This window comes from Desmodus rotundus, chromosome 10 (genome assembly GCF_022682495.2).
Source record: "Desmodus rotundus isolate HL8 chromosome 10, HLdesRot8A.1, whole genome shotgun sequence".
Classification (NCBI taxonomy): Eukaryota; Metazoa; Chordata; class Mammalia; order Chiroptera; family Phyllostomidae; genus Desmodus; species Desmodus rotundus.
Window position 1 is genome coordinate 36,040,690 of NC_071396.1, and position 16,696 is coordinate 36,057,385.

General features: G+C 53.5%; 1 protein-coding gene across 11 annotated transcripts in view; it reads right to left on the minus strand.

Moving 5' to 3' along the window:
- The window catches only part of CPEB1 (cytoplasmic polyadenylation element binding protein 1), a 46,193-nt gene that overhangs the window by 11,583 nt on the left and 17,914 nt on the right, over positions 1 to 16,696 (minus strand). For 8 of the 11 annotated variants that reach the window (XM_024561723.3, XM_024561721.3, XM_053912589.1 and 5 more), the window contains 2 exons: positions 10,641 to 10,829; positions 937 to 1,163 (listed from right to left, as the gene is read on the minus strand). In XM_024561723.3, the coding sequence (XP_024417491.1) occupies positions 937 to 1,163; positions 10,641 to 10,829 (416 nt within the window). Of the gene's footprint in view, positions 1 to 936; positions 1,164 to 10,640; positions 10,830 to 11,057; positions 11,071 to 11,193; positions 11,374 to 16,696 lie in introns of those variants that run through there. The other 3 variants (XM_045196467.3, XM_071219465.1, XM_071219464.1) reach the window with 3 other exon arrangements.

Here is a 16,696-nt window from a genome sequence, read left to right on the forward strand (position 1 = left end):
GCTGACAGGGACAAGGTGGGTACTACGGGTCGTGCCAGGAACGGGACACTGCCACCACCACCAAGGCTGCCAGTCCTGGGTACGGAGGAGAAGAGAGCAGGAGAAGAAACCCTTCCTGTCATGGAACAGTCCGCTCAGGGGGCTGGGGAGAAGAAAGCACAGGACACCGCCCTCCACTGCAAGACGGTTTCTCACAGCCGTCCGTCCCCATGTGCTTTCCTCTGGGAGCCCCGTTCCTCATCTGCTCTAGCCCACTTGCCAGCTCCACTCAGCAGGGGTGTCACCGGCGCACAGGGCTGTGCATAAGGAGTGTGTATGTAGATTAACTGAGGCAGCACTTCACAGATCCACGGTGGCCTCTGGGTGAGAGCTGGTGTGGGCCAGAGAAGGGATTCAGAGTCAGAGTCAGTCGGATCTACCCTGAAATCCCAGCCCTGCGGATGACAGGCACAGCTTGAAGACCCTGCAGGTCTGGTTCCAGACCACCACGACAAAGCGAGTCTCACAAGAAAGCAAGTCAGCACTGCTTTGCTGGTGGAGGGCCTTGTCTCAGTCTGTAAGACAACGTGACACGGGAAGTGCTGACGTGTGCGCTAACGTGGGATTTTTAAAATCATCACTCGAAAATTCTGAGATCTCATACGTAAAAGTACATAAACGACACTGCTCAAAGACGAGAGAAAACCCCGTGCCAGTGAGGAAACAGGGCACCGCGTGGACTCCCATGTCTGCTTTGGGACAACGGCCAGCCAACGACAGCTCCTGGAGGGACTCGGAAAACCGTCCTCAGCCAGGCCCCAAAGCGCCCTGCCCACGGGCACACAACAGACCCTCCATTCTGTCGAGACGAAAAACTATGTCCACGCTGGCCTCCGCCCTCCCAGTCTGTATTCAAGCGGACACGTGCCCACGGCTCACCCCCGGCAAATTACATACAATCAAGTCGGAAAGATGGTCTGATCCAGAGCTGAAGCCACTGGTGTCTGAGTCAGAGGGGCTGCTGGAACGGGAGTCCAGGATGGGCCGTGTGTCCAGGCGGGAGCTTCTGACCGAGGGTGCTGGGAACTTGTCCACCACGTCAGCTCCCAGGGGGTCTAGCGGCAGGAAGCTCAAGGGGGACTTCCCCAGGACATTGCCCAGTGGGTTGTGGAGCATGCTCAGTACTAGGGAGAAAAAGAAAGTCTCATGACCGCTCTGATTTCTTCCCAGCCCACAGCCCTTCCCCCTCCTCCCATAGCCACCCAACAAGATGGGCCAAGGCACAGCCACTAAACACACCCCAGAACCACAGTGCACGAACACTGAGCAGACGCGCAACCAGTACTGACACCGGCCACCTGGGGCCCTGAGGGGCAGTTATAGGACAGCTTTCTGAAGACAGACCAGAGGTCTTGCTGTAACAGAAGCAATAAGTCTCCCGCCCTCTGCCACCTGGGCTTCAGGGTCAGTGCCAGCATGTGGGAACTTGTGCCATCAGGGACCTGGTCACAGCTGCTATTAACATCTGGAGACACACACCCACGGTGCCATTGGAGATACCTTTGGCACGAACCATACTTCCTCCCTGCCAGCCCATGTGATTATTAGAATCCCCACTGTTCTCACCCTACACGGCTAACACAGAGGACTTCATGCCACACCCCTGAGGTCTGGGACAGCATGAGCACGCCTCTCCTCTGAGAGTCCCTTTAAGCAATGTACCCCGAACCTCGATCCTTCAGGATGGAAGAAGAATGACATTCTGGTTGAGCTGCTCTGGCTTGAGACAAACCTGGGACAAAGCCTCGGCCTGACCCTCCTCAGTGGACCGTGTGCTCAGGGGAGCCCTGCATGTCTCTGCTCTGTCGTGGCATCTTGGGTGGAACACAACTATTTCACCACGCCGTCAGGAGAGCACTTGGCACACAGGCAGTATGTGCCTGTGAAACGTCAAGAAAGAGTGAAGCAGAGCACAGGACAGATAAAGGATGGGCTGTGTGTTATCAGTGAAATCAACAGACCAGAAGCAAATGGAAAACCAGCTACTTCCGGGGGCTGCTGGCTGTAAGAGGAATGCAAGGGGCAGACAGGACAGACAGGAGGAAGACCCAGGGTGTGCGACCTCAGGTGGCTGAAGGGGACTGTGTAGAGTCTGAAATACTGGATAGGTCTCCCACATGGGCATAAAGGAACCCAGAGCGATCACTGGACTTGAGGTTAAAACAAATAAATAAGAACAGATACTGAGACCTTCAGAGGAGAAGGACTGAGGGAGAACGCGTGGCTCCCACTTGACAAAGTGGCATCCTGAGAGGCCGGAGGAGCCCTCACCAGAGACAAACAAGGTAAAAGACAGCGTGTTAACTCTCCAAGAGGCGTCAGGGGAAACCCAGCACAAAGCAGCAGGCACAACCACCCTCAGCCATGGCCCAAAGGGTCTGCGGATGATCAGTATGAGCTTACACCTTTACCCAAGGTTTAAAAAAAAAAAGTGCATTTGAAAAAGTCAAAAAGCAACACGGGTGCCGCTGTGAACCACCTTTCTCAGTCACCAATTTGTGTTCATTCTGTTGGGACATCTGTTCCACCAGCCACAAATCCATCAAATCACCTGCAATTTTTATTTATTTTTGTCATGTCCACACAGAAATCTTGAGGCTTTATCAGATTCCTGTGCCAAAGCTAGGAATAACCGCTACCACATCCTCCAGTCTAATAATAGGCCTGTCCAAAAAAGAAAAAAGGCAGGATGGCCCATGCTGACCACCAATGACCTCTGCGTCCTTGCGTGCTCACAGTGCATGGTCAGTTGTGGGCTCTCCCGTGCACCACGCTCGGTCACGCTCCTGCCCTTTGCCAACAGCAGCTTCCATGTGCTGCACACCCAGAACACGTGCCAGACACTGTCAGAAGCACTTCCGGTAAATAATCTTCACGGAATCCTAACAAGGGGGTGTTATCACCCCATCTTAACAAAGGGAACCCAAGGCTCAAAGAGCAAGCATTTGTGTTTAAGTAACAGCTAGTGAGTGACAGAGTGGGACCCAATTAGCATCATTAGCATCATTAGCTTCATTAGCATCTCGTTTTTTTTAATACCCAAATTTTACATCGCTTCATCTTCACGTCCTTGACCGCCATCTATAGACAAGCTCTCTCACCTCCCAGAGGTCCATGCCTTGGGAACTTCATCGTCCGGGTCTGAACACTTCTCTGGGGCCTGGCCACTGTGGGAACTCATTAAAGATGCATCGTGGGCCCCAGTCCAGACCCACTCAATCAGAACCTGCATTTTAACAAATCCCCAGGAGACCTGTGTGCACATTAAAGTTTGAGAAGCACTGATCTAGAAAACCCAAGCCTCGCTACTTCAAGCTCCTCATCGGTCCCCTTTACCACACCCCAAAATCCTTTCACGTCCAATTATTTCCCTTGACTTAGAAACCGCAGGTTATTTAAACACAGCTCTGACAGCACAATGGCAACTACTACCCAAGAGGAGAAAAGGAACCAATGTGGGAACTCTGAAAGCACTGGGCAGGGCTGGGTGAGAGACAAGGGGGAGAGTCAGATAGCTGTTTTGCTGTGTATCAATGTTAGAATATCTTTATTAATGGTTCAGAAATTACATATATAGACACATACAGGGTGGGGAAAAGAAGGTTTACAGTTGTTCATACGGAAAATAGTACAATGATTAATAAATAATAACACAAGAATAAACTGTTTTGCGTGCTCACAACTGGAAACCTACTCTGGCCCCATCCTGTAGAGAGAACACTGAGTGATGAGGAGGGGCAAGTCAGCAATAGGAGAATTCAGATACAGGGGAATACCAGAATCCTCTGCATGATTTGTTTCATATCTGTAAATACTGTAAGTTTGAAATTATTTCCCAGAAAAAGGTTTTTTTTTAATAACAGGAAAGAAAACTAGTCAATTCCTATTTGACTCTCTCTGCCTTTTTTGAGGCAACTGATCTCAGCAGAGCATAAGTGAGAGGGGCTAGACTCCCCAGAGAAAAAATATGGTACCTGAGTAGCTGTGGAATCTCGCCTAGAAGAAGAAATCACCTCCTTCTAAACAAGCTGTTAAAATATACCCGCAAAGGCATCTGCAGGTGCGTGGGTTCTGCCTGCTTGACTAAGTGCACGATCAGCATCCATCCCTACACCCGACCCAACAGCACTTGGCTCCACACCTGCCAGAAAGTGGGGACTGTGTTCGCAGGATGTACCGAAAGGGACTGTCCCCTAGGCCTTAAAGCCAGAATGCTCACTGAGGCCACACCCTTTCCATCAGAGCTCCTCGATCAGAGGATGCCATGCTGACTTACATGCAACTCAGAACTGGGGGAAAAACCTTAGCTGACCCTTGCCCAGCCTATCACCAGCACAGAGGCTGAGAGAAGTCCAGTTCCGTGCCACAGCCACTGGTTTCAGCCACTTCCTTCCAGGAGGACTGAACGTATGCAGATGCAGGCTGCAGAGTCACCCTCCCCTGCCCAGCCCTCCCCAGAACCCGCCGGGACCCTCCCACCTCACCGACATCACCTCTCTGTTCAGGTGCAGGGAGCAGGCACAGAGCCTCACTGAGCTCTGCCAACCACACAGGGCAATGGGGTGCAGGCTGCGGGCTGGAGGTGATGACTCAGAAGGGGCAATGCCATTCAGCTAGCGTGTAAGATTAGGGTGCCCGGAATCGACACAGCTGCGTCACATCAGCACTACTGTGCATCGAGTCCTGCAAAGAGGAAACTGGAAGGGGCCAAGGCTACAGTGGGAGCGTGACTAGAAAACACAGGGAAGATGAGAAACCCCGGTTTCCAGATGCCCGGGGTTTCCCAGGTGGTTTGATAGCTCCTTCAACTGCAGAAGCAGCTGAGTTTCTGGAAACTGTCACCTGTGGTCAAGTGCCCTAGTCAAGTGACACGACTGTCCCTCTGCAGGCCGCCAGTACATAGGGCCTGGCCAGGCGGTGCTCTGAGTACCCACCGGTCAAAGGGAGGAAAAGATACAAGGACAGCGGGGTCCCAGGCAGGAACCCCATTTCAAGAGACAGAACCTGCATTGCTCCCAGCTCAGCCCATGGAGCCTCCCCAACCCCGTTGTGCGTGTGCTGAGCGAGCCACACTGACTTCCACAAGCTGTAAGTCAGGAGGGAAGACGCAAAGCAGCCGGTCCTCGGCAGGTCCCTTCTTCCTAACTGGAAGGAGGGACGACTGGACTGGAAAGGCACTCCCGATAAGCCATGGAACCTAAAATCCTCTGGAAATGACAGGTCTCTATGCTGCAGGCCAGTGACTCTCTCAGACTTCGCTCCCCAGCACGGGGCATGGAGCTCACTCGTCAAGGCCGGGGTCCCACAGTCACACCTGCTCAGCTCCTGTCCTGACCTGCACAGCTCAGGGGTCACAGACAGAAAGTCAGAGGTTCACCAAGTGCCCCCAGCCCTGCTGGCCAAGCTGACTCCAGAGCGTCCAAATGTGACCAGGAAGCACAGCAGGGTCTCCCTGGAGCGGAGGCACCCATGCCCACTCACAGGCTGGCAGAAATCAGCACTGGCCACTGTCAGCTCTCAGGAAGTCACGGGAGAGAGGGCCTGGCAGAGGGCTCCACTCATTAGTGCTCCCTTAGCGGGTGCAAGAAACCAAATCAGCAGTCATTTTTAGACCGATTGTTAACTTTCTCCACTGTCACCCTTCCATGCCAGCTCCTGTGGGTTTCACAGCTGAGTCACTGCTGGAATTTTCTGAAGCCTTGCCCAAGAGGACAAAGGCGCCTAGAGCCTGCCGGTGGCAGCAGCAGCAACGGCAGTGGGAGCCCCGTGCCAGCCAGAGGCCTGTGTGGAAGACAGTCTGAGCCTGAGCTCAGCTTGGGAGACGAGTCCCCAGACACACAGTCAGACGCCTGTTCGTAACGGGAGAAGTCACGGGAGAAACGCAGCTGGGAGCTGGTAGTCCTACCCTGAGACAGAAGGCTGAGTCCCGGGAGCCCTTCCTCCCTCCCCCAACCCTTGGTTCTAGGCTGTGTGTCCAAAATCAATCTCAAAGCACAGAGGTCAGAAGCGGTAGGGTGACACTCATTCGGGACCCCAGCCTGCAACTCAGGTGAGCTCCTCAGTCATCTCCCTGCTCTGACTACGGATCCCACAGGTCCAGGGTGGTCCCTCACACTGCCTTTCTCCTCACCCCGATCCCTGGAAGTTTTCCTGATGGAAGAAATGACATGTCCTACAGCCACCCACCTCACCTAGGAGAGACTCCACTGTCACAGGGTCCCCAGGAGCCCTGCCTCTCCCTGCTCGGAGAGCGACTCCTCGTAGACTGACTGCCTGACGCCGCCACAAGGACTTGGGCCCCGGTGCACACCAAAACTTCCTCTGAGTGCGCCACCAGGCCCTGGGAGCCATGGGGACGCAGAGCCACTGACCCTGAAGAATCTGCCCATCCAGCGGATCAACACGAGTAGGGGAAGGAGAAGGGGAGAGACCTTGTCTGAACCCTGCAGTTCACACCCACCCGGGATTAGCACGGTGGTCAGCACCCGTCACTCACTCCCTGACTATGTATCCCACAGTCACGACCAGGCTCCACGCTGTGTGCTGGGAATACGGTGGCGGAGAACTGGACAGCAGGGGTAGATGCGGGAACCTTGGGCCCTGGACATCCATGCCACACAGAGGAGGAACCCAACCCCATTTTGGATGCTGCCTCGCAAAGGTTTTTTTGGAAGCACAGCAGCTGCAGAAGCAAAATGCAGAGGATGCCTGCCCCTCTCGGCCCAGGCCATCCAGTCTGCAGCCAGTGGGGCACCACACAGGGACCCAGCACCCCCTGCTCAGCAGTCAGGGTAGAGCCCAGACACGGCGAGCAGGCTATGCCTCGGGACCTGCTCCGCGGAGTGGGGGAAATGGGACACGTCCTCTGGCATCCTGAGCCTGTGTCTGGTCTGCCCCTGGCCTTCTGTACATGGCATCCCTAGGAGTCCTTGTTCCACTTCCTGCCAAGTTTTGCCACACACCAGAGTGACCTGGGGGAGGCTGGAAGACCATCCCCCAGGTGGCACAGTGGATGAGCTGAGACCCACCTGACGCAGGCCCTGGCCTTGAGGGACCTTGGCAACCATCACCTCTGGTTCAGTAGCCCCGGAGTCATCCACGGAGGTCCCCTACCCTGTGTTCTTGCCCAACATGTTAGGGCTGTGTTCGTAGGAACACAGATGTAACAGAAAGACAAAGAGGTTCAGAACCACCAAGACCTGGGCTAGAATCTGGCAGTTGGGTGCTTTGGGAGCCTGCTTCCTCATCCTCAGGATGGGCCCAACATCAGCACCCATCGCCCTGGACTGACCGTGAAGCATTACAGTCACATGATGTACTTAGCACAAGAAGCAGTCAATACTGCTGGCATTCGGCCATGGTACCCCCAGCCCCGGATAATACGGACGGCATTCACGGGGTACGCACCATCTAGAAGGATGGGACTCCCACAAAGTGCCACATCCAAACCAGCACTGGCCCTGCAAGTACAGCCTCCAGCACAGATTCTACCCCAGGGTCTTCATGCACTGCAGCCTGTGAGGGCCATGGAATCCACGCAGCAGAAGGACCCACCCCTGGGAGAGGCCCCACGTACAGGTCTCCTGCAGAGCACCAAAAGGTCATCCCAATGCAGAACCCCGCAGCACAAACTCCCACGCTGCATTTGGTACGCTTTCTCATCATTCTCCCTCGTGGTCAGGGGGATTTTTAAGGGCAACAGTTTTATTCACTGCGACTATCTCCAGTGCCTAGCCTGGTGCCCGGCACATACCAAGTGCTCAGTGTTTGCTGAATGAATTTAGCCATGATTTCTCAGTCAAGAGCTGTGCTCTCTCCCCAACCTGCTGCCCTGCACAGTGCCGGACACTTGGAGTGGCAGCAGATGGTCAGAGGAGAAGCCACAGCTGCCTGGGCACCGCGTCACCGAGCAGAGCCCGAGGACTCAGTCCACGCAGAGGCCTCAGGCAGGGCACCAGGCTCCTGCAAGGATGACCCCAGACTGCCCAGAGCCACCCCGGAGAGACGGAGCTAGCTGGGTCTCACGCAGGAAGGCAGGGTGGGCCCTGGAGTGTGGGCTGCATGTTCCCTCACGGCTGGCAAGGTCGCCCACTGCAGCCAGTGGTGGGAGGGCTGCACCCCACTGCAGGAGGCAGAACCCACGTGGGCTTTCCAAGAAGGCCAGGATGCAGGAAACGAGGACACGGCCCTTGCCACAGCTCCGAAATCCAAGGACAACATGGGGACTGAGGACAGTGTGTCTCCACCCCTCAGAGAGAAAGACATGCCCACACTAGCCTTGCCTGCAGCGAGGTCACACCACCAGGGCCACCCCCCAGTCCCTCTGAATGCAAGGGTCATGCCGAAGTCCCTCCCTGGTCCACAGAGTCCAGCAATATTTACCACTCAAGAGCCTGAGATGGAAGATGGCAAGGAAACCCACCCCCACTTCAGACACAGCTCCAAGCACAGTCCTCTCGGGGTGGCCATGCTGGGGAAATCAAGGCTGTATCCAAGCTGTTTTTTTTTTTTTTTTATTAAAGCGTAGCTGACATACAGTATACTAGTTTCAAGTGTACAGCATAATGGTTCGACGTTTATATACCTTACAGCGTGATCGCCGTGGTAAGTCTAGGACCCGTCTGTCTCCACACCGAGTTATTACAGCAACACTGACCACGTTCCCGGCGCTGTACACTATATCCCCGTGCCTGACTGCTTTCACAGCTGAAGTCTGCGCCCCTTATTCCCTTACCTTTTTCACCCACTTCCCAACCCCCCACCCTGTAACCATCGGTTTGCTCTCTGTATCTGAGTCTGTCGCTTTGTTTTGTGTTGTGTTTCAGCGTCCACCTATAAGAGGGATCACATGGTATTTGTCTTTCTCTGCCTGACTTATTTCACTGAGCATGATACCCTCTGAGTCCATCCAAGTGCTTGCAAATGGCAGGGTTTCACTCTTTTTTTATTGCTGAGTAATATCCCAAGCTATTTTTACAGCCTAATTTCACAGCAACTTTCGGGCCAAGCTCTCCCAGCCCCCAGACAGGCCCTCCTGCACGTCTGCGTGCTGTGAGCACCTCTCAGGAAGGCCCTTGTAGCAAAGACAAACTAGAGCCAAGAGAGGGCCACACCCCAACTGGACACCCGTGAAAGACAGGGCCCCGGTCAGACACTGGCCACCACAGATAGGCCCGTTTCCCCGGGGGAGGTCCTCTTTCTGTGGCTCAGTTGCAGTGGGACAGAGCCCAGGTCAGCCTTGCAGGTCACACAAGTTGGCTTCAGAGTACCCTCAAATGAAGCCAGCACAGCCTCCAACCAAGATCTGCAAGCCCAGGACACCACACTGCCCTAGGGCCTTTACCCCCCACTCTGGGAAAGCCCGAGGCAGCCGAAGGCCAGGGCTTCTACCCAGAGGTAGTTACAGGAAAGCTCATCCCCACCTGCAACCAAATTAAAAAACCCCAAACCCTGACCCCCAATCCAATGGGATTTTACTGAAATAAATGGGCATTAAAATGCCAGCAGACACAACACTCCCAGGCTCTGCAAAGTATTCTAAAAAAAGACCTGCCCCAACGAGGGTGGAGGCCAGAGAAATCAACAAGGCAATACCTGGCTGCCTCGAGGGCCAGAGTCTGGAGCCCCGAGGGCGGCAGGAAGGGTGGCAGCAGCTTGGTGCCTCCTTCAGCAGCAACAGCAAATGGCTGCCCCCCCACCCCCCACCGATCCTCCTAAAGTAGCTGCTGCCAACATTCGTTATTAAGGCATAACTCACATAAAGCAAAATAATGCAGATTTTAAGTATACCTACAGTATTTCTTAAGTTCCCATTTCCTCCCGAATACTCCAAGATTTGCATGTGACCCCCCTCTCCTCATACCACCAGAGGGAAGGTCTGAGCAGAAGCCGATCAAGGGGGCCAAGGCCCCTTCAATTTGTCCCCACTGAATCCCTCCGGGTGACAATCACTCCTAAAGGGGAGTGGCCCTCCCTTCATCCACTGGGTCACCCTTAACACAAAGAAAGGAAAAAGGGCCTCTGTAGCCGAGAGCTACTCCACCCTGTTCGCCCTGCCCACCCCCTTCCAGGATCGATGCTCTTAACCTGTGTTAAGCCAATTCTGATCGCCCAGGATTACCCAGTTCACTTGCCACGACTCAGGGACCACCCATCCTGCACAGAGAACTCCCTAGCCTTAAGGCCACTGAGAAACAGAATCTGGACGTCCAGTAAGCAGCCCCTGAAGTCCCCTCCCCCACCCAAAAGTGTTTTGCTTCATCATCTCTAAGACAGGCCTGGGCACCAGGAGGTTTATCCGGATCTTTTCTGCCTCAGGCTGTCACCTTGGGGACCTTTCTCAGGGCCACCCAGATGCAGACTAACAACTCTGGGGAATTTGTCAGGGAAAGCGGAGAAGCCGTGCTTGCCCTTCCGAGTCACCATCTGTCCTGCACACTCACGGCCAGCATTTCCATCTCTTGCAAAACAGCTCCATGTTGTAAGTGGGGAGGGGTGGGGGATGCAGGATGCAAAGGGGAACAGAACAACTGTTGCTGTGGATGTCTCCGCTGGCCACCCGGGCGCCCCCTCCCCCAGCCAACTCGTTTTCTGGCACTTACCCGACTGCGCGCTGCTCTGGGCTGAGGAATCTGAGTCCTGGGTGCTCCAGGGTCGGTCCCAGCCCGTGAGACTGAGGGACTGCAGGCCAAGGCACAGGTCATTTGCATCTGGGAGGCCCCGGGGAGAATCTTGCGCAGAGGTGGGGAAAAGCATCCTGCTTGTGACTGTTTCTTCGGAGTCCGGGAAGTCTGTTTCGGACAGGAGGACAGCAAACCCCCAGAGTTAAGGGCTGTTCGCCCCGATGTTATCAACAATAAATATTATTAATAATAGTTTCCCCAGGCTTAGGGACCAGACATGCAAGTGGGCAGGATGCTGCAGCGGCTGCCTCTGCACTTTTGGGGGCGTTAGAGCTAGAGCAGCAGCCATGCAGCCCCCTCCCCAGGCACACACCCCATCCCGTCCGCATTACAGACTGGCCAGCATGTGATCAGGCTGCTGATGCTTCCCGCTGCCAGTGACATCAGCCGGCTGAGCCGTGCAGCAGAGCGAGCGGCATCATCCCTCACAGCACGGGGAGGAGCGGGAGGGGACGGTGGGGAGGAGACTCGCCTCCCAGGGAAAAGGCAGCACAGCAGCTACTTGGAACAGCCGGTGCGGTGGTGGTAAGTCAGGGTTGTGAGGCAGCGCCCTCCGGTCTCCAGCAATGGTGGCCTGGTGGCCCTGAGGCAGGACTGAGGTCCTCGCCGCCTGCCGACAGCAGAGCCAAAGCTGCGCCCGCTGGCTTGTGGCGCTGCCCTCCTGCCCCTCCCGTTCCCTCCCTCTGCTCTCCACCCCCAAACCCAAAAACACTCTAGTCCTGGACTCTCTCCAGCTGCTTGCTCAAGTCCTGGTTTTGCAGCCCAATGCAAAGCTCCACGGTCCTGCAAGCAAAGACCCATGGGCTCCAAGCGGCCCCTGGGCAGCACCCTGACACAGCAGTGTTTTCCACAGAGGGATGGGATAACCTTCAGAAAAACAGTGAACATGTGCACCCCGGGCAGCAACATCTGGTGCTCCGGGGGTGTCTGGAGCCGCTGATCACAGAGAAAAGGGGTCAGTGTTGGCAGTGGGAGGGAGAGTTGCGGGGCTGCTGGAGGTATGACCCACAGGCCATGCCTAGGGAGACCTGCCCTGACTAGGGCAATCTGTGAGATGCACATACATATATCAGGCCCAGCGCTTCCCTCCCTCCTGCAACTGGAGGCCTGGAGGGACCAAACGTTCCCCAGTGTCTGAACGACCAAAATACAAGCAGCAGTCTCAGACGTGGCCTTACGCCCCACAGCAGCCCCGTTCAGCAGCACCTCAGGTCACCAGCTCTGCCCATCCGGGAGCCTGAGAGCTGTCCTGCCAGCTGTGAGCATCCCTGAATGCATCAGCTGCCTGGGCCCCTCGCATCAGGGGTGCTGCCAGGATCAAGGCCCTGTTTCTGTGACCACCCACAGCTCCAGCAACAAAGGCCAGCTCTTCCATCTCATCCTCGCCAATGTCCTCTCTGCACCAGTCTTTCTCCCACACGACCCTCAAAATGGAGGGGCGGTCAAGATCCCAGCCCCAGCAGGCAGGCTGCACCCCTAGCCCAGGCTGCAGCACCCACCCTGCTGTTCCCCATGGGACAGAGGTAACCCTATGCTGGGAGCAGGCCAACCTGGGACCACACACAGTCCGTGACAGGGTCCAAGGTGGGCAGAGTGGGTCATGATGCTGTCACGCAGGAATGCTGGCCAGCACCTTCTGCGGCGCAGCCCATGTCCACAGGCACCCAGCCTCAGCCCAGTGGGCGCAGCCAGCCTGTGGGAGGGACGCCTCCCCGGGAGGGTTTTTTTTTTTTTTTTTTAAAGAGCTGTGCTGCTGTGTCATCCATCCCGCGGTCCTTGTCTGGCTCCCTGTCTGTGTCAGGGCCTCTGTTCACTTTCGCATAAGCCTGTGCTGCCCCCACCCAACCTGCCCTACACGCCCACCCTTCCCCCAAGCTAAGAGGAGACTTTTTTAAATGATCCGTATGTATTAGTTACAAAACATGATGCTTCCTTCAAAAACACCCAGACTTAAGAAGCCATTCCCCCCTAAACCAGCTGCCTGTGTGGTCCCTCCCTTCCACTTCAGCGTCCATAGGCCACCATTCCTCCCCTCCCCTCTCAAACCAGGGCATCGTGTATGTGTTGACGTCGGACACGCAGACAGAACCTAATCAGTGACTATTATCTTGCTGCCTGACATCTAGTGTGACAGACCAGGGGTACCAGCATCACTGGGAGCTTGTGACAAAGGCAGACCCCCCAGGCCCCACCTGAGACCTGTGGGATAGGCCTGTTCTCCAACAGGAGCCCGACGTCTAGTAGGCAGCACACGAAGTCTGAACAGCGCTGACCTAGACCTCAAACGCCACTCTCCCACCCCAAAGACCCCGGGCCTGAGCAGCGGGCCTGTGTCAGGACGTTTAGGAACAAGCGGAGCTTGTGATCCAAACACAGCTCCCCTCTGCATTCACTGTGCACACTGCGGCAGAAGTCACCTGTACCCAGGTCCATCCTCCCTCGCACTGTTCCTTCCACACAAAGCACGCCCTCACTGCGCAGCTGAACCCTCAGTGGGGCAGGCTGGGAGAAAGGAGCTCGCTGTGAGAGTCTCACAGACCATGCTCTGCTCTGCAGGTCTGTGCTGTGTGATCTCCGACTAGTCACTCAGCCTTTCTGGGCATCTTTTTTAGCCTGCCAAGTGGCAGCTGCAGCCACCTGTCAGGTATTTTGTCAGCACGGTACAAAGCATTTGGTGTCTGGCCCCCCAAATTTTACCAGTATTTTACTTTCCATAGGGTGCCCATATAATTTATCATCCAAACAAGACACCTTTGAGAGAGAAAGGGGGCCAATATTAATAATCATGGCAGGACAGCAGCTTAAACAGAGATTATCCTGGGCAAAAAGGCAGGCAGGGTCATTCTATCTGCAAGCACTCGTGGCCTGAAACACTTTACTCCAAAAGCCTCCTTTCTAACGGCTTCCCGATCTCGTCTTTCCCAACTTACCCATTCTGTTCTGTGGGGGGGAAGTGTGAGAAGTAAGCTGTCGACACAGGCCAACAGGCAGTGAGTTCAAAGGTCTGAAAAGGAAAAGCTGATTTTCCTTAGCAAACGCCCACGTTTGCCTCTCAAACTCACACCTGGTGCTAGACAGGAATTTGGTCCCTTTTGTTGGAGAATATTCTTTATAATCTTTTGTCAAGCACCAACTGGATCCTCAAAGAGATCTTCAGGAACCAGCACAAGGTGGAGTGATGGTTCTCATTCTGAGGCCATCTATCCGAACAACGTCTCAGCTTAAACGCTTTCTCCTCGAAGTCTCTTTTATATCAACATCTACACGAAGTTTCTGATTTAAGTTCTTTCACTTGGTTTGAAATTTAAAAATCATTTCCCTTTGAAAATATCAGTTATCTTCTTTACAAATTCCTTAAGCAACAGAACTGAGGGAAATAAGTTAATTGACCGGAGGTTGAAAGTTCACCACCTAGCCTAAGCTAAAGCATCCCTTAGTGGTCTCAAAAGACAGGTGAGCCAGGGACTCGGCTCCAGGGCTCAGAGTTCTGCATCCTCATCATAAGACCTGTCTTGTCCTCCAGTGACCCTCTTCTAGCACAGTCTGCACACATTTGCTCAGGGGCCTCAGCAACCATCCTTCTCGAGCTTCGGGCAAATAGGGGAGCAAGAGAAGAAAAGAACAGTGACTAGTGAGACCATGAGGGCAGACTCCGCTGTCAAAGGCAGGTGGTGATGGCCCTGGAGGGCCCTGGGCATCCTGGGTAGATGTAGTTTTGAGGAGGTGACGGGGAGAAGGGCTAGTCAAGCCAGGAAGAGCTGAGGCTGGAATATCAGACTGACGCTCAGGCACACAGTGAGGAATCTGTAAACTCGTGAACAAAAAATAGTGAGGAAGAGGCCCAAGATGAACTGGAGATCAGAGCTAGGGACCCCAGGGATGAGAGGAAGACGAGGGGGGAGCGAAACAGTTGGAGGAGTTGGGAAGCTGAATCTGATGCCATGATTATAACTATACGAAAATTCTGTGTGTTGGTGGACAATGTTAGTTTAAAAAACACACACACAGAAAAATGCAGCTACTGTGTGAGGGTAGCAGGCTCTAATAGATTTATTTTCCTTTAGTTACTGCACAAACATTGTAACAATACAAAATAGAATCAGTCATCTGCTTGTTTTTTCTTTGTAGATTTTAAACAAGCATGCTTTACAGTGTGTACAGCAAACACATCATCCCTAAATCCCAGTCCCCACAAATGGCAGAGACAGGACCATGGGTCATCTGTCCCCACTAGGATCATTCAGATGACTGACGGACTTGATAGTCCACTGAAGATCAGTTCTACCAAGTCCATAAAGAAGCGTGTGTGGACTGCATCTCTAGAAAGACCGTTTGAAAGACTATTTTCTCCCCCCAAATCAAGAAAACCAAAATCCATGACTTCGAAAATCCATTTTGGCCATGTCACGAACAAACATGCAGGAGGTCAGACCCCTGTCAAGGCCAGTTCCACTGCTCCGAGTGCACTCTGGCCCTTTGCGCCGGCAGGTTTCCCTACGCAGTGCTGCTGCTCAGACCCTGGCGGGCACGCGGATGACACAGGGATCTTTTTAAAACAGGTTCCGATGCAGTGGATCTGGGTCAGGCCCAGAACTGGCATTTCTAACAAACTCCCAAGTGCTGCCGATGCTGTTGGTCTGCTGACCACACTTCGAGCAGCTGAAGTTTACCAGGGTTTTTCTGCCCCAGATTCTCTCTTCCAGGTAATTCACCCCATTCGCACTCAACCTCTTTCTTCATGGTGTGCACCCTCCTAAACAAGGACCCCCACGGGCTCCCTGTGGCCTCTCGGACCAAAGATCCGGGCTCCCTTGTTTACTGTTTCCGACACTACGGGCGGAGCTCTCTGGAAGTGCAGAGACTAGAGAACAACTTCTCGTTAATCTACGTGCTAAAGAGGGCAGCAGTGACGCAGAGGAGAGAGAACACGTGATGGCTCAGATACCCAAGGAGAGCTGCCTTGCAAGGTTAGCCGTATGTTAAAAATCAGATTACAGGGTAAGGTATAACAGAGAGCATTAGGTTTACATTGTACATCCCACCATAAAAATACAATCGTCAGGTTATTTCCATCTTGACTGCTTTTTATAATCTTCAAAGAAGTTCTGCAAATTCTTTCAAAGTGATTTCTATGATGTCTTACAATAAATCTTACCAATGTTTAGATTTCACAATGTTGTATGCCACGTTCACAAATCAGAAGATTCAATGTTGTTAAAGAACTAATTCCCACCAAATCAATCTGTGTGACCCCAATAGGAGACCTGCCTGAAGGAAGGCCAGTGGGGAAAGGCTTCTGAACTGATGGTGCCGGGAGAGCCAAACAGCCATATGGAGAAAAAATATGAAGCTTGACCCCCTACCTCACACCATATACAAACACTATTTCATATGGCTCAGAGAGACCTGTAAGGAAAAGTTATAACTCTAAAGCTTCTCTAGACAACAGAGTACCTTGGTGACTTGTAGTAGGGAGTGCAAAGATTTCCGACATAGGACACAGAAAGCAATGATCCCTGGGAAAGAATTTGTATGACCTGGGCTCACCGAGATAAAACACTTCTGCTCATCAAGGCACCGTTAAGAAGATAATCAGGCAAGCTGCCGAAAAGAAGGAACTATCTGGGACCATATCTGACAAATGGCTAGAGTATATAGGAAAAGTAAAAAAAAAAAAAAAAAAAAAAATTAAAGGACAGAAAATCTTGAAAAGGCCTATCACAAAGATACATAAATGGCCTTTAAGCATTTGAAACTGTGCTCAGCGTCATTAGTTATCAAAGAAACACAAACTGAACCACAGTGAGATACTACTGACCGTCCCACACGCTACAGTGAGGAGCCCTGCTCCACACGTTTGCTGTTGTGAATGAGAACTGCACGCCATGTTAGGGGAATAAGAAGTCACATCTCTCCCCGACAAAAAGCAAGCCTGTCTGAACTAATTGGTTTGACAATAAGAATGGGACTTCATT